General features: G+C 38.2%; 1 protein-coding gene across 1 annotated transcript; it reads left to right on the top strand.

Moving 5' to 3' along the window:
* The first annotated feature begins 6,811 nt into the window (after positions 1 to 6,811).
* On the top strand, positions 6,812 to 17,884 carry LOC140240966 (iron-sulfur cluster transfer protein NUBPL-like). The gene is made up of 9 exons (XM_072320739.1): positions 6,812 to 6,939; positions 9,315 to 9,349; positions 10,005 to 10,098; positions 10,866 to 10,905; positions 11,312 to 11,402; positions 11,750 to 11,843; positions 14,402 to 14,487; positions 15,413 to 15,533; positions 17,697 to 17,884. Exons 1-9 carry the CDS (start codon positions 6,840 to 6,842, stop codon positions 17,843 to 17,845), a joined length of 810 nt encoding a protein of 269 aa, XP_072176840.1. The 5' UTR covers positions 6,812 to 6,839; the 3' UTR covers positions 17,846 to 17,884.
* The last annotated feature ends 1,142 nt before the right edge of the window (positions 17,885 to 19,026 follow it).

The following is a 19,026-nucleotide window of genomic DNA, read 5'->3' as shown; positions in this document are numbered from 1 at the left end:
AAAAACTGCTCTCCCATAGAGATAACACGTTAACTGGTCAAATTTGACAATATTACTTTCAATCCATTTTTACGAGGTGATGCCGTCATCCAATCAAAATGTTGTAATTATATTAATGAAAGATCATATAATAAGCTACAACATACTGAAATCTGGGTGTAAATTGGCAAAGGATAAGTGAGGTACGCTTGAGTGAACTTGAAATTTGATGACGTCATTTTGAAAATTTACTTTTTTTACTTTATTAAGATATTTGATATCTTTTAATCATTTTGCCAGCATCGCCAACCTCTGAAATGACATGTACAACTCATCAGCTTTTAGAATACTTAAAGAAAATGGGGGGTTACCGTCCATCCTGACGAGTAAAATCGGATTTAAAATTGGCGTTTTTTTGGCATCGTTGCACTGTATATCGCCATTGACGCGCGCGCGGAATTTTAACTTTAACGGGCCCGTATGACGTCATATTGAGTCGGATTGACTTGAAACTTGGTAGAAATATTCCTTGACATTTTAGGCATCCGATAAGTGTAAAAAAACGGGAAATTTCTATTGCATATGAGCTGTGCATGCGTATATGTGCGCGCGCGTACGCGTCCGTCCAATTTTTTCAATTTTTCAAAAAATGCTCCAAATGGTCTGAAACGTGTGCAAAAAAAATTTGAGCTCGATTTGAGCATACAAATATTTCAACGCGCGCATACGCGCACATTTTAAGAGAAAATATGAATTTTGAGAATATGAGTAAAATGCGCATAACTTGAAATGTATGTGACGTAAATTTCATTGAAAAATTCCATTCCATTAATGAGATATGAATGAAAATGTGTTTTCATATAATGACGTCATAGTGACGTCACGGTCGACTGATCACTATGATTTTACTTGATCTGCCGTCTTTGGGACATGATACATATATGGTATAAGTTTGACATTGAAAGGAAATGCACTTTCTGAGCTAACCGCTGCACAAATTTTGGTTAGAAATAAAGGAAAATAAAAAGAACAAAGAATCAGTACAGATACAGAAGGTGATCCGAGAGGATACTCGGATCACCTAACTAGACTCGGAATTTGTCAAGACTGACAAATTAGGTGATCCGATTTTTTTTAAATCAATGATTCGAGTCCTGATCGCAATAGGCATGACCATATAGGTTTCATCTGTGTTTAGAGACATTGGCCGTGTGATATTTGGATTCTCATTTAGAAAAGAGAGTCAGGTCTACCATCTTTGGAACCAACTTCGGTATACACTATAACGAAGATACAGAATGAAGTACATTTGACCATTGACCCAACTTTGCACAGCCAAGATGGCATCTGAGCAAAAAGTGGTTATTTTGTGAAATGATTCTTGTAGCATGGTCTTTGCGTGTGCAAAATATGGGAAAGATAGGACATGTATTCACCAAGATACAGGTTGAAACATTTATGACCTTTGACCCTAATTTACATACCCAAGATGGTGTCTGATCAAATAGTTGTTATTTTATGAAATAATGTACGTGACATGAACTAAACATGTGCAAAATATGGGGGTGATAGGGGCTGTTTTTCTTGAGTTATTGCAAAGAAAGTTGCAGAAAGAAAGAAATATCTCAATACATCGAAGATAAGTTTGATTTCAACCAAGTTTTTTGACGTGATCTCGGCGTTGTATGAAAAAATGGAGGGTATATCCACGATAGCCCAAAGTCTGAGCTACAACATATTAAAATCTGGGAGAAATTCACAGAAGAGTAAGTGAGCTAGTGTTCGATAAAGACCGTCATGTCAATTTTCATTTCCAGAAAAATTCCCTCCCATAGAGATAACACGTAAACTGGTTAAATTTGACACGGTTACATTATATCTATTTTCACGAGGTAAAGACATCATCCGATTAAAACTTTGATTAACAAATCTTAAAGAGTATTAAATTGGCTACAACATACTAAAATCTGGAAGAAATTCACGGAAGGGTAAGTGAGTTAGTCGTGGATAAAGACAATCATGTCAATTTTCACATCTAGAAAAATTCCCTCCCATAGAGATAACACGTCATAATGAAGATAAAGAAAGAAGTACATATGACCTTTGACCCTACTTTGCACAGACAAGATGGCGTCTGAGCAAAAAGTGGTTATTTTGTGAAATGATTCTTGTAACATGGTCTTTACGTATGCAAAATATGGGAAAGATAGGACATGTATTTACCAAGATACAGGATGAAACATTTTTGACCTTTGACCCTAATTTACATACCCAAGAAGGTGCCCGATCAAGTAGTTGTTATTTTATGAAATAATGTACGTGACATAAACTAAACATGTGCAAAATATTGAGCTGATAGAGCTTGTTTTTCTTGAGTTATTGCAAAGAAAGTTGCAGAAAGAAAGGAATATGAAAATACATGGAAGATAAGCTTTAATTTCAACCAAGTTTTTGGGCATGATGCCGACTCCGTATGAAAAAACGAAGGGCACACTTACGATAGCCCAAAGTCTCAGCTACAACATACTAAAATATGGGAGAAATTCACCGAAGCATAAGTGAGCTAGTGCTCGATAAAGATAGTCATGTCAGTTTTCATTTCCAGAAAAACTGCACTACCATAGAGATAACACGTAAACTGGTCAAATTTAACAATGTTACTTTTAATCCCTTTTTACGAGGTGATGCCGTCATCCAATCAAATTGTTGTTATTATATATCTGAAAGACCATTTAATAAGCTACAACATATTGAAATTTGGACGAAAATCAACTAAAGAATAAGTGAGATATGCTTGAATGAACTTGAAATTTGATGACGTCATTTTGAAAATTTACTTTTTTAACTTTATTAAGAAATTTGATATATTTTAATCATTTTTCCAGCATTGCCAACCCATGAAATGACATGTACAACTCATCAGCTTTCAGAATATGTAAAGAAAATGGGGGGTCACCGTCCATCCTGACGAGTAAAATCGGATTTAAAATTGGCAGTTTTTTGGCATTGTTGCACTTTATATCGCCATTGATGCGCGCGCGGAATTTCAACTTTGACGGACCCGTATAACGTCATATTGAGTCTGATTGACTTGAAACTTGGTAGAAATATTCCTTGACATTTTAGGCAGCCGATTAGTGTAAAAAAACGGGAAATTTCCATTGCATATGAGCTGTGTGTGCGAATATGTGCGCGCGCGTACGCGTCCGTCCAATTTTTTCAAGTTTTCAAAAAATGCTCCAAATGGTCTGAAACGTGTGCAAAAAAAATTTGAGCTCGATTTGAGCATATAAATATTTCAATGCGCGCATACGCGCACGTTTTAAGAGAAAATATGAATTTTGAGAATATGAGTAGAATGCGCATAACTTGAAATATATGTGACGTAAATTTCATTTAAAAATTCCATTCCATTAATGAGATATGATTGAGAATGTGTTTTCATATAATGATGTCATAGTGACGTCACGGTCGACTGATCACTTTGATTTTAGTTCGATTGCCGTCTTTGGGAGACGATACATATATGGTATAATTGTGAAATTGATAGGAGGAGCACTTTCTGAGCTAATCGATACACAACTTTTGAGGAGAAATAAAGAAGAAGAAAAACAAAGAATCCGTACAGATACAGAAGGTGATCCGAGAGGATACTCGGATCACTTAATCAGTACAGATACAGAAGGTGATCCGAGAGGATACTCGGATCACTTAATCAGTACAGATACAGAAGGTGATCCGAGAGGATACTCGGATCACCTAACAAAGAATCCGTACAGATACAGAAGGTGATCCGAGAGGATATTCGGATCACCTAACTAGACTCGGAATTTGTCAAGACTGACAAATTAGGTGATCCGATTTTTTTTATAAAAAAATCAATGATTCGAGTCCTGATCGCAATAGGCATGACCATATAGGTTTCATCCTTGTTTAGAGACATTGGCCGTGTCAATGTTTGGATTCTCATTTAGAAAAGAGAGTCAGGTCTGCCATCTTTGGTACCAAAGTCGGTATACACTATAACGAAGATACAGAATGAAGTATATTTGACCATTGACTCAACTTTGCACAGCCAAGATGGCATCTGAGCAAAAAGTGGTTATTTTGTGAAATGATTCTTGTAACATGGTCTTTGCGTGTGCAAAAAATGGGAAAGATAGGACATGTATTCACCAAGATACAGGTTGAAACATTTATGACCTTTGACCCTAATTTACATACCCAAGATGGTGTCTGATTAAGTAGTTGTTATTTTATGTAATAATGTATGTGACATGAACTAAACATGTGCAAAATATGGGGATGATAGGGGTTGTTTTTCTTGAGTTATTGCAAAGAAAGTTGCAGAAAGAAAGAAATATCTCAATACATCGAAGATAAGTTTGATTTCAACCAAGTTTTTTGATGTGATCTCGGCATCTTATGAAAAATTGTAGAAACATTGACGATAGCCCAAAGTCTCAGCTACAACATATTAAAATCTGGGAGAAATTCACCGAAGAGTAAGTGAACTAGTGCTCAATAAAGACCGTCATGTCAATTTTCATTTCCAGAAAAATTCCCTCCCATAGAGATAACACGTAAACTGGTTAAATTTGACAAGGTTACATTATATCTATTTTCACGAGGTGAAGACATCATCCGATTAAAACTTTGATTGAAGAAAACTTAAAGAGTATTACATTGGCTACAACATACTAAAATCTGGAAGAAATTCACCGAAGGGTAATTGAGCTAGTCGTCGATAAAGACAATCATGTCAATTTTCACATCTAGAAAAATTCCCTCCCATAGAGATAACACGTCATAGTGAAGATAAAGAAAGAAGTACATATGACCTTTGACCCTGCTTTGCACAGACAAGATGGCGTCTGAGCAAAAAGTGGTTATTTTGTGAAATGATTCTTGTAACATGGTCTTTACGTATGCAAAATATGGGAAAGATAGGACATGTATTCACCAAGATACAGGATGAAACAATTTTGACCTTTGACCCTAATTTACATACCCAAGAAGGTGCCCGATCAAGTAGTTGTTATTTTATGAAATAATGTACGTGACATAAACTAAACATGTGCAAAATATTGGGCTGATAGAGCTTGTTTTTCTTGAGTTAATGCAAAGAAAGTTGCAGAAAGAAAGGAATATGAAAATACATGGAAGATAAGCTTTAATTTCAACCAAGTTTTTGGGCATGATGCCGACTCCATATGAAAAAACGAAGGGCACACTTACGATAGCCCAAAGTCTCAGCTACAACATACTAAAATATGGGAGAAATTCATCAAAGCATAAGTGAGCTAGTGCTCGATAAAGATAGTCATGTCAGTTTTCATTTCCAGAAAAACTGCACTCCCATAGAGATAACACATAAACTGGTCAAATTTAACAATGTTACTTTTAATCCCTTTTTACGAGGTGATGCCGTCATCCAATCAAATTGTTGTTATTATATATCTGAAAGACCATTTAATAAGCTACAACATATTGAAATTTGGACGAAAATCAACTAAAGAATAAGTGAGATATGCTTGAATGAACTTGAAATTTGATGACGTCATTTTGAAAATTTACTTTTTTAACTTTATTAAGAAATTTGATATATTTCAATCATTTTTCCAGCATTGCCAACCCATGAAATGACATGTACAACTCATCAGCTTTGAGAATATGTAAAGAAAATGGGGGGGTTACCGTCCATCCTGACGAGTAAAATCGGATTTAAAATTGGCAGTTTTTTGGCATTGTTGCACTGTATATCGCCATTGACGCGCGCGCGGAATTTCAACTTTGACGGACCCGTATGACGTCATTTTGAGTGGGATTGACTTGAAACTTGGTAGAAATATTCCTTGACATTTCAGACATCCGATCAAAGTGAAAAAACGGGAAATTTTCATTGCATATGAGCTGTGCGTGCGTATATGTGCGCGCGCGTACGCGTCCGTCCGATTTTTTCAATTTTTCAAAAAATGCTCCAAATGGTCTGAAACGTGTGCAAAAAAATTTTGAGCTCGATTTGAGCATACAAATATTTCAACGCGCGCGTACGCGCACGTTTGAAGTATATAGATGAATTTTGAAAACATGAGTAGAATCACGTTGACTTGAACTATATGTGACGTAAATTTCATTGAAAAATTCCATTCCATAATTGAGATATAATTGAGAATGTGTTTTCATATAATGACGTCATAGTGACGTCACGGTCGACTGATCACTTTGATTTTAGTTCGATTGTCGTCTTTGGGACACGATACATATATGGTATAAGTTTGACATTCATAGGCAATGCACTCTCTGAGCTAATCTCTACACAACTTTTGTAGAGAAATAAAGAAGAAGAAGAAAAACGAATCAGTACAGATACAGAAGGTGATCCGAGAGGATTCTCGGATCACCTAACAATATAGAAAAATCATGTCGTAGAATAAACTAAAGAGATAAATCTGTGTGAGTGTGCACTATGGGAACCTCAAATATTCTAACTATACACAGCCCTGTCGCCATATGCAAGTCAAGTGTCACACGGCGTCTGGTCGGGCTACAAATATTTTAGCGATCACATAAGAGAATTAAGTATTTTTTCTCTGTCTCTCTGAAAATAGATTTTGATTCAATGACTTATGTTAGACTCCAATATTCCGTCATTGTATTGCCATGTTCTGAAATGTGAAGAAGAAATACTTGGGCCTACTGCACTATTACTACTGAACATATGTACTCCTGTTGTATCGAACAGAATTTCTCAATACTTGATGCATAACTTCTAAAGGATATCTTACTTATTCTTCTAGAGCAACTCAACGGGTCAAAGGTCACATGCAACGAGCGAGGATGAGCGCAGGCGGCATTTGATGGCAAGGAATCTCCCTCAACGACAGCCGATACCTGGTGTCAAACATGTGATACTGGTTGCATCGGGCAAAGGTGGAGTTGGGAAATCAACAACAGCAGGTACCAATGTTGAGATTTACGGAAAAAGAAAAAAATTATCAGTACTAAACAAAGTTTACTGATGTCAGATTCTTTGACCATATACCCTGTAAGATTATTTTGATTTCGGGGGAATATATTCTAAATTTAAATGTCTGAAATCAAATCAAGTGATCAGTAAACAAATGACATTTAGAAGAATTAGTCGCCGAAATGACGTCCCAGAGATATAGAAACCATTGCAGTACTGTTGAAATACGGTATCATTTATCATAGAGAAATTAAAATTATAATTTCTATGTCTTCAAAGTTTACACCATTAGTTCATTTCTGTTTGTTTATACTTGGACAAAATATGTTATCAATATTGTGATTAGTAGCACATTGTCCTCATGATTATCCGTTGTTGCATCTGCTCCTAAGATGTAGCTTTACAATATGTTGTGTATTCTGACCCAGAACAAAAATCTGAATCCATTTGCTTCTTTGTGTTCCATGTTAGTGATGAATGGAATAAAGTTTTATAGTGCATCTTTCTGTTGTGGGAAAAGAAAAGAAAAATTGTTAGCGTAAAATTGGAGTTTTTTTAATCTGTGGGTGCATGGAGATGATTGTGTAGGACCATTATTTTCACACCACTACGCGGGCTTGTGGCGAGGAGGTAGTTTCCAGCACGTAGAAGATTTTCAGCGGGCGAACAAGAATGTTTGCAATTTTCATTCATGCCTTGTCATACCGTACGGGGGAACTTCTGCAGGTTGACTTGCGGGGGAACAAATTTACTCCCCGGAGCTCTCCGCAGTTGGTCCACACCTGACAGTATCTAGCGCGTAGTTGCCCGGAGGTGCTCACGCAAGTCCGATTTAACCACAGCCAAGTTTTGAGCATGACCAAAACTTTTTCCGGGTGAGTCGCGGGAATGCCCGTAGAGGTCCACGCAGAACGCCAGTAGGAGACCCTTAATGGCAGTACTTCCCAGGCAATTCCCACGCAGGTAGTTCGCAGTCCCGTATGCAGCCAAGATAATGAAATTCTGTGGGATTTCAGCCATTCCATTAGAGGAATTCCTTCACTGAGTTGTCAGCCCCCACGCGACTGGTACAAAGGTCACACAGTATACTCACAAGTATAACGCGTCCAGCAAGTAAGACACATGCGCCGACTCGCTCAAATCCTTTTCCGCCCTCAGGAATGTCCGGTATGCTAGAAAATCCCTACACGTAACAAGCCCGAGTAGCTTGCCCGGAAAGGTGTGACAGGGCCTAAACGCGGTTGCGGGTAAAAAAAATATGCGTGCGCACCTCCGGGCGACTACTTTTGAGATACATGCTAGGTACTGTCATGTGCGGATCATCTACGGGGACCTCCGGGTAGTCAAAATTGTTCTTTGCAAGTCGCACGCAAGGCTGGTGTGACACGGCCTTAACTTTGCTGTGTTTCTGGTTTGTCTACTCCCTTTGCTGTCTGTCTAGACCTTGTATTAATTTGCATTAGTTTGCTTTTCAGCATTACCTTGCAGTCTGACATTCATTCATGATATTCAGTGGTCACCTCCATGATCATCACTTCAGATGCCTTTCCTCTTCTTCAGTTTTGTCACCTTCATTCTTTCTCTATTCAGGGGTATTCATTTATTCCATCCCACACCTGATTCTTTAGTTGAGCCCAGACAGCTCCCATTCTTACATAATCACCCCCTCCTGCTTCCATCATCTCTTAATGCTTCTCTTTACTTATTGGTTGAGTTATTGAATTAGACTCTTCCATTTTATTGAAGTCCTCCGTTCCATTTATTTCTATGGGTTGCTATAAGATAATTTGAATTTCATATATGTAAATATTGGTTATGTAAATTATATCGTCGTGCGCATGGCAGATTGTCGTTAGCGCTTCCCTGCGCCTGGCAGATTGTGGTTACAGCGTGGGAGTGCGCATGGCAGATTGTCGTTAGGGTGTGGGAGTGCGCATAGGGTTAACAACATTCTGCCATGCGCACGGAAGTGCTCTAACAACAATCTGCCATGCGCACGGAAGCGCGCTAACGACAATCTGCCATGCGCAGGACGATATGTTCATTGAAGCTTACTGAGGGCGAGTTGTCCTCAGAATAAAGCAGAGCACTACCAGACTTCATTGCCTTCGGTTCATCTTATTTGCGTCTTTCCTGAGTTCTCTACACTGAGTTATCTCCCCATTTAACAAGTACATTTCTGTTAGAAGATCGAGCGACATCTTTTAATCATATCCAAAACATCTATTTTGACACGCTACAACTGATGGCCTTCACATTTATGTTGAACACTACAACTGGTGGCCTTAACGCTATTTTGACACCATGCTACAATTGTTATAACCCTAGTCAGTAAGATTTATTTGTTATGTTTTATTTGCTACAGTGAATCTTGCCCTTGGCATTGCTGATGTGGAAAAGGTATTTTTTCTTCTTTTTAATTGCACTTACAGGTACATCTCAATATCTCAGTAAAAACCCACACAGTTTTTGTGGTATTCTGTTCTTGGGGAGTTATTGGTAATTATCACAGTTTAACAGCTCCAGATTTTAACTTGACTTTGTATTTGATATTTGATGTCTCGGTTAAGATGCTAAGTATACCACAAAGAGTGCACCACATATGAAATCTCATCTACTTATGACTTTCTTTTTCCAAGGACAAGTCTCCCAAATGCTGTGATTTACAATATTCAGTCAGATATTTTGTCTTTGACAAGATGGCACTTTGTTGAGACACAGTAAATTCCCTTATGTACAGGCCTTCATAATATGACCTCTCTCCATAAAGGTCATAGGTCAATGTTTACTTTTTGTACATAAATATGTATTTGAATTGCTCTTGTTTTGGCACAACTGCAGAAGGTAAGATGTTATAATTTTAACTTGTAATGCTGCAAGTATACTGAATGTTCTGTTACTAGTGAAAATTATAGTGGCCCATACTTTTTATTTATGATGTCAAATAATGTATTTCATATTGAGTACTGATTTTTTTTTTTAATCATAAAGGATGGCATCAAATATTTTCATGTTATAATTCCAAGCGCTCACTTTCTTCACAACGCCTGTGCAGGATGCCAGTGTTGGTCTCCTTGATGCTGATGTCTTTGGACCTTCTATTCCAAGGATGATGAACCTCCAGGGAAACGAGCCAGATGTCGACGACAGTTAGTATTTTAAAACACTGCCAATGAAAGTGCCTCTTACACCATGTGGCTTAGGATATGGATTTGATGCCAGATGTAGGCAAGTTTTAGATGTGATATACCTGTGATGATTTTTATGTTGTTGACATTTACAGGTACTTGATGAGTTTTGTTGTTGGCGACATAATACCAGTTACGATCATACAAATTGCATTTGAAGAAATACCAGTAAAATGGTAGAATTGATATCAAGAACAGTAATTATGATCTGTCTGATACAAATTTGTCATGTTCTCATACCATTTACTATGGAGTCACTCATAGCTGTAGCCTGTATTTTATCTCATGTGAAGCAATGAAATAGATGGATCACCTTCATGCGCTGATAAGCTGTTCATTGCCAACATTTTTGCGTCCTCTCTGTCTTTATGAACTTAAAATCTAGGACGGAAGTGCTGCATTTGATGTCACATCACACTCCAGTGTGCACTCAAGCAAGCACAACAGCAGTATAATATAAAAATGTCTGAAAATAAATAAGGCAGTAGCTGTAACCAGTTAAAAAAAAAAAAAACAAACAAAAAAAAAAAACACCCAAAAATATATATGCTATAGGGTTAAATCACAGGCTAAGATAGTGTAGGTAATGCTATATACTGTACATGTAGTTCAGGGAGAAAGGTTTAGAGGACGATTTGAATGAGGAGTGTGTAATTACTGAAGAATAGTTCCCAATTATTCTTTTACTAAATGAATAATCTTTCTTTGTGGTTTTTTGTTGTCTGCAGAAAATCTGCTCATCCCACTGAAGAACTTTGGTATAACATGGTAAGAAGACTCTACTTTTCATTAAAATTTCTCATTCTACTTCTAACCCAAGAAAACTGCCAAAGAGTCAGACTCCAGACATTTGTCAGTCCCATCTCTGAATTGTTTTAGAACTCCTTTATTTGTGACACCATATATGATGGATGTTTGCAATGTTACATATTGGCCTTGCATGAAACCAGGTATTTTCTTGTTTGAAAAATATGTAATGTGACACTTAAATCATATTCCAAGTTCTTATTGTGTAAAATGTAATTTATACAGTGTAAAATTGTCTGCCTAAAATAGAAAATGTAAGAAATAGATACATCAACCAAGTAGTTATGTAGAATATCACATAATTATGCAAATATATGTAATCAGTATTAAAATCACTAACCAGAAGTTTTGTATTTTTCTCTCACAGTATGTCAATGGGTTTCCTTGTGGATGAAAAATCACCTGTTGTGTGGAGAGGCCTTATGGTGATGTCAGCTATACAGAGACTGGTCAAACAGGTGAGCACTACAAGAAGATAGTAGCAAAAACTTTATATCTGCTATCCTTTTTTCATTTTTTTTAACTGATGGTTCTAATTCAGAGCAGGCACATATAGCTATGATATCCCACTTTTATGTTTTTAGTGATAGATTGTTTGCTCTCTCAAAATGTCCAGAGGCAGAGCTAGCCTTTTGTTCGACCGAAAAAGACGTTGGTTGTTGGCAGTGTTGATGGACCATTTCCTGTATATTGAAGAATGATGTTCACTCACAAGGTTTTATCAGGAGTCCCTAACAAAAGAGCTTTTTGTCTTTGCTTTGACCAAGAACACACTCTCCTCTACAGCAGCCATTTTTTCTTGTAGGTGGCATGGGCTCCACTGGATTACCTGGTGATTGATATGCCTCCGGGGACTGGGGACACTCAGCTTTCGATATCTCAACTCATCACCATCGCCGGTATGTACATATTTTTCCCGCTGGTGGCACTACTGTACTTTGCTTTAAGGGGGTATCTCACTGAGCGGCGAACGTTTGCGAACGTAGCGAATTTGGGATTTCGCCAGGGTTGGTAAAAGGTTCGTTAACAGTCGCAAGAAAGTTCGCAAACGGTTTTTATTGTCGCATCAGTTTTTCTAATCGCAAAGAAATTTTGAACATGTTCAAAATTTCTTTGCGAACCTTTGCGAATTTGTATTTTCGCTAACAGTTGCAAACATTCGCAAAACACTTGTAAGAATTCGCAAACGGTCGTAATACGGTGTCGCAAACATTTTTATTTGATTCGCCACTGCTAGCGAACAAGTAACCATGTGGTTCCTATATAAAAGCTTCTGAAACAGACAAGGTTCCACTCTAAGAAAGTTCTTGAAGCTCTTGACATCTCCATCATGTAATTGCTGCAAGTCTGTCCTCTGCAACAACCACTCTCTGACCCAAACAGTCTTTCTTTTCTTCTTCCTTTCTTGTTTTTCTTTATTTTATTTCTCTTATGCTGCACAATAGCTGTAGCAGCAGCCTGCAGCTCTTCAAGGATAGCAACACATTGAGCCTCTTCTTGGCAGAAATTATTTCCATATACTAGAAATCCTTCTTGAACGGTTGTCACATTTAAGAGATCTGAATTCAGTGGAAGGTTTTACGTTCGTTTTATGGGTCTGACTATACATAATCGCTTGGTACTTTTCTAGGTCCAAGAACATTCGCAAAATTGTCGCAAAGGATTTGCAAACAGTTGCTAATATTTGCAAACTGTCGCTAACATTTGCAAAATTGTTGCTAACATTTGCTAATAGTCGCCACCTGTGTTTCGCAAACACTTTCGCAAACATTTGCTGAAGTGTTGCTAATTGTCGCTAAACATCGCTAAAAGTCGCTAATGGCAGAAGCGAACTTTGATTTTTCGCAAACATTCGTCAGAAAAGTTGGCGAATCTCAAATTCGCTACGTTCGCAAATGTTCGCCGCTCAGTGAGATACCAGCTTTAGCAAGGATGTTTAAGAGATATGGAGTTCCAACTGGCTGTAATTTTCAAACAGCTGTCATTTTTTCTTTTGATGCACAAAAGAATTCCACAGGTGCTCTTGTGCCTTTGATGACCAGGGTTCCATGCCGCCGTCTTTTTGAGCAATCTGAAGATTCATTTTAAAATCTAACTTAATATCGGCTGTATTCTGCTTGTATATTTGTTAAATAGAATGAATGTTTACTTAATGATAAGGCATATAAAACAAAAGTAAATCCCATTTATATGTTAGATTAGCGTAAAGTCATGTAAATTCGAGTAATTTTTATTTTTATTTCATCAGTTTTTGAACAATTTTTACTCGCACATCCCCGTGTCTGTACATATATGTACTGCTCAATTTTGTAAGAAGGGACGGCAAAAAGTAATTACCATCATAAAGGCATATTTTCCTTTGAGTGGCTAGTCATGATGCAGTGCCACATGAATAAATTGTCTTCCTATCTGTGGGGTAGCGCCAGTTTAGCACATACTTCAAATAGTGGCGGCTTGTGAAACATGGGATCAAAAGGAATGAGACTGTTGTTACTTCATTTCTCAAACCTCCTTGGCTTTAGTGATGCCAGTGCATAACTTCACTTCATTTGTGGCTGTACATCATTTGTTTCATTGGTGAAGTTACTTATAAGGCGTTTTCACATTAGCCCGATAAAAATCCAAGCTCGAGATATTTTTCGCGATTGCGAATTAGAGCGCTATTTCATTTCTTATTCACATCAGCCCGAAGAGAATTAGCCAGCATTTTTTTGGAGCTAATTCGACAGCTGAGTATGTGCAAACAGCATCAGTAATGTGTGTGCATGCCCTCTCAAAAATTCCTCATGATTTGTGTGCAGTTTGCCTTGATCGATCGGGTCACACACGCTAGGCGTGATGGGATGCATCGCGCTAATTTCTCGAGTCGTTTTCACATTATCAAATAGCGCGCTACTATCCCGCTATTTCAGAAATTTCCCGAGTTGGACTTGAGAAATTTTCTCGATCAGAGCGATACAATTAGCGTGCTAATTTGTGTTCACATTATCAAATAGCGCGCTATTTCGTGATTGGGTTAATTTCCCAAGTCGGAAAATAGCGCGCTATTTCATGATTGGGTTAATTTCCCAAGTTGGAAAATAGCGCGCTATTTCGAAACATCAGGCTGATGTGAAAACGACTTCAGTTTAATTATAACATTGCTTCATACATTAGCAAGTTATTCGGGTACATTCTGCATTCCTTTCTAACAACAAGCGCATGTCAAGATATCCTGTAGAATATCAAGTCTTCATTCTGGCAAATTCCATGCACTGATGGATGGTTATATAATAGTGACAAACTGTACTGACTCAGTTATGTCATTCCATTAGATATCATACTCCCTTAAAAGAGCATGGTTTGTGAGTGTGTGTGTGTGTGTGTGTGTGTGTGTGTTTGTGTGTGTGTGTGTTTTGTCTCTATCTCACCCTTGACTGAGCCAGACATACCTTTTTCTGAAACCTTCTACTGTCAGGTGCAGTGATAGTGTCCACTCCTCAAGACATTGCGTTGCTAGATGCGAGAAAAGGTGCCGAGATGTTCAAGAAAGTAGATGTTCCGGTAAGATTTTGTGTCTGAAAACAATGCAAGATTATATCTCATTGACATATCATACTAATGTTTGCTTTGATCTGGTATGCTGGAATATTTTGTCCAGACTTTACCAACATGACTCTCTTGGTCTGTCTGCATTTCTTTTGTGGTAGTGTATGTGTGTGTCATCTGGATATAGAAAGTATTGTCTTGTGTTTGATGAATGTTGAAACAACACTTGCTGGATATGTGTCAACTGGTGGCATTTCAAGCTCAAATCTACTTGGCTTGATGGTCACCAGGTGTATGGGCAATGATTTTTGTACCTGTCTGTTACCATCACAGGTTGCTGTGATGTATAGTTGTTTCCTGTTCACATAAACGAATGGTTTATCCAGGGAGGTGTGAGTCACACCTCCCTGGTTTATCTTTACCAACAACTCGCACTCAAGTGCATTTAGTTGCTTCAAGCTTTCTTCTTCTTTTTTTTCATTACAATTTGAGTTCACAATTTTTTTTTATTATGACGGAAGTTTTTGTATCATTTAAAATAAGCCATTAGCTGTTCCTTCAAGTGTTTTGAAGCAGTCACGGAGGTTGTCATTGTTCGAAACAAAAGAAAGTAGGGAATATTACTCGTCAGTTGAGACCAAGAAGGGCGTTAAGTTGTCTCAAACGCAATGGGTTTAGTCATTCTCGCCCGATGATTTCTACTTACGGTAAAACCAGAAATATCCAGTATGACACTTTCATGAATTGGGGCTGATGGCCTTTTTCGCAACATAAAAGTTTTGCGAATAGCCAGTCACATTCAACGCTAATTGTGTAGGCAAAACCTTTTGCGTGCATTTCACTTTCGCTTAAAATTTGCGAAAGTTTTATGCACACAAAAATTTATGTTTTTACAGTAATTACTGTCCCTAAACTGAACTCTGTCTACTTGCATTGGCAGGTGCTGGGTATTGTGCAGAACATGAGTGTGTTCCAGTGCCCCAAGTGTGGTCATGAGACACACATCTTTGGGCAGGACGGGGTCAAGGGCGTTGCCAGGGAGATGGGACTGGACGTCTTGGGTAAGAATGTTTGACCCCTCTGTCAGAAAACTCTCATCTTCGAAATGAGTGTCATCATCTGTTCTGTCAAGCTCTAAAGATAACAGTATTGCTGGAAATATTAAAGCTAGGATTCCAGCAGTTACAGTGGACTCCCGTTATAACAAAGTCCTCGGGACCGGCAGGTTATAACCGAACAAATGAGCAATAAGAATAGATAGAAAGGATAATGTTGCAACTTAAGTTATGAATTTGTTGTAACTGGAATTTTGTTATAGAGTAAAATATCCCGTTCGCGGCAGTTTAAGCATTGTTTAGGGTTTTTCCAACTTGTAAACAAATCAGGCAAATTATTTTCAACCATTTCATATATCATAGACAAGATAATTCATTAACGCAATTGTTTTCATAAAAGAAATTTACCATTGACCAATGCAGTTTTCATGATTTACCAGGGCAAAACCCGACACAATTTTCGCCGATAAGGGCGATATGTGGCGTAGTATTTCTGCTTGCGGCACGATGTACAATCCCTATGCAATACGCGCGTGCTCCGCGATCTTTAGCTGAAATGCCTTCACATGTCTCGCGAACATTGCGTAAGCACCAATTCCCATTGCGAAAGAACATGAAAATAGCGGGCGCACATGCATTGGCCGCAAACAAGATCGCAATTCTGGCGGTGTTGTTGATGTCTTTCTCGTGTTTTTCTGAATTTTTCGATGGTAAAGTCCACTTTCCGAGCAAAAATGGCGGCCCACATCGGCTCGCGAAAGTTCTATTTCATGTGAGGATATGTTTTCAAAATCCATGAGCATCGGGGAAACGACAAAAAAATCAAGTTTCTTGGACCATTATTTCTTAATTGTTATGTTAAGAAGTACCGAAATTTTTATTTTGGATGCGATATGTTGTCATTTAGGTAAGAAAATTTCACTTTCGTCGGAGATCGTGCCCATTTTATCGGTTGGTTTTTGTTGGTTGCTAGTGTGTTAGTATATGTGTAGTGTGCATGTAACAGTGCAATGCTGTGTTTAGCGGTATATTACCGTGTATGTTGTACCTGCCGCGAACGGCTGCACGGCCGCTTACTGCCGCAGTTACTCTAAACATGTTTGTTAGAACGGGAGTGCACTGTAGTGTATTTCACCTCAAGCAAGGGCCCATTATGAATCGGGTCAACCAACAGACTGCATGCCATTGTCAGAATGTATCTTTCACAGGTCAGTTTAAGAAATGAAAGTGTGTTAATTGTGGTTAACTGCCCCAAGAAATGAGTGACATATTTTATAAGGCACTGTTGAGATAAAGGCTGCTTTTTCCCTTGCACACTTAAAATATATTGTAGATAAAGGATGTGTGTTTTTTGTGGTTTGTGCTAGGTGACTTGTAGTTTTCACCAAATGGTATTGGTTCAACACATAGTGCCGTAGAAATGCCTGAATGATTATGAACGTAGATAAGAGTGAAAGTTTGGTAAATAACAGATCAAATAAAAGTCACAAATACACAGTCCTGTATTTTTGCCCATCCCCGTCATCTGCCCCTTTTACCCTTGACTCAAGAAACATTAGCTAGAAATACTGTCTACTTCTGTGTTGACAATTGTCTTTAGTAATAAATGCAGATTGAAGAATGCATAGTGTCAGACAAAAGCGAGAGTAACTCTAGCTCAGTATGATAAGTCTTATTATTTATGATAACAACTTTCAGGTTCTGACTTGGCAGGGACTGCACACTCTCTGGAAGAGGGAAATATTTAACCCTCTCTGTCCCAGGGACTTTGGACAGTGTGTACAATGCTATGGGGTTTTCTGTGCCAGTCGCCAGTCAAAGCGAACAAAGGTCCAAATTCACAAGGGTAGTGCAATTGAAACCATGGTTTAAACCATGGACAATTTGTATGGAGTGCCAAGTGTCGCATGGCCTATTTTGTTACGAAATCAGTAATTTCGTCAACAAAATGACTGATTTCGTAACGAAAAGAACAACATTCCGTCAACGATGTGGACATTTTGAATAACGAAAGGACTGATTTCGTAACGAAATAGGCCATGGGACACTTGGAGCTCCATACAAATTGTCCATGGTTTAAACCATGGTTTCAATTGTACCACCTTTGTGAATTCGTGCCAAAGGGTCTAGCAAGTTCACACACTTTGTTTGATATTTTTTTCCCTTCAGGGGATGTTCCTCTTCACATAGACATCCGTGAAACATCGGACAGAGGGAAGCCCATAGTAGTCTCTGCACCGGACAGTCCTCAGTCTCTGGCCTACAAAGCCATCGCCACGGAAGTGCTCCAGAGAGTTGAAGGCAAATCAGACAGATGACAAGGGCAAGATTCGAGCAGATCGGTAAATATTCTGATGAGGGTCACTCGTGGCGGAGGACATTGCTTACAAGGTGTTTTGGAAACCTCATCTGGAGCTGCAAACTGCCAGGAAGCAGAAAGTTCTCCTATGTCTGTGCAGCAAAACGATGCTCATCACACAGACTGCTGAATCACGTTGATGTTAACAGCAGGAAGGTGCAAGCGTGAGCAGTGATCTTGAAAACATGCTACCCCTTTCATTTGTTTGTTTGTATGACTTCGTTACACTGTCATGATGCTGCTGATACAGTGAGTGTCACATAAATAGTGATTGTCACACAAATAGTGATTAACCTTTTGCCCAATTCTCATGGTCAAATGTCCGGGTATTTAGTGGTGGCTGGAGTTATAACAAACCTGATCAGTGCATGATCAGCATATTTTTAAAGATGAAATTACGTACTTTTCTTCCATGATTGGCTTTTGAAATTCTGTGAAACTGTCAGAAGCGGTCCACAGTAATATTTCTGATAGCCACAGGAAATATCATTGATAAATTAGGTAAAAAAATAGTAGATCAAAGATTGTAAAACACTGACGCTTGTTGTCTGTACCGCCACATAGATTTGTATACTGTATGCAAATGCATTCACAGCATTCACACCAATTCTCTTTCAGCTCTGCACATGTACTGAACAAGTGAGCTATTTGTTTTCACTCCAATTACATTGTATACTAAATGTGACATATACCCGATCATGAGAACTATAGAATGGCGAAGAAGAGCGGCAACGGAGGATATTTCTTTGATATCATCCATGTTTCTTGAGAAATCATTGAATGTTTGTTTGTTTGTTTGATGCTAATTGTGCTACTAAATGATTTAGCAATGATTCAGATTTATGCTGTTGTACTGTTAAGCTTGTGGTGCAAAATTGCTTCAACTTGTCAGCACCACTTTACGGAGTGATGATTACTGAATATCAGTAAGTCAGGTCCAATAAACTGTGAAATTGCTATTCGAAGATAGAAAAAAATCAAAATCAAAACTTATGTTGATGTAGGACAATGGTGATTTTCATGGTACCTGTGCTCGCTAGAATAGATGTACAATGTAGTTCATATCGATCGAGTTCCAGTTGCCACCAGAGTCATCTTGCCCATAAAGAAAAGCAAACAGAAAAATGCACACAGACTCTA

The sequence above is a fragment of the Diadema setosum genome, chromosome 17 (assembly GCF_964275005.1).
Source record: "Diadema setosum chromosome 17, eeDiaSeto1, whole genome shotgun sequence".
NCBI classification, from domain to species: domain Eukaryota; kingdom Metazoa; phylum Echinodermata; class Echinoidea; order Diadematoida; family Diadematidae; genus Diadema; species Diadema setosum.
This window is presented reverse-complemented; position numbering and strand designations above follow the sequence as displayed.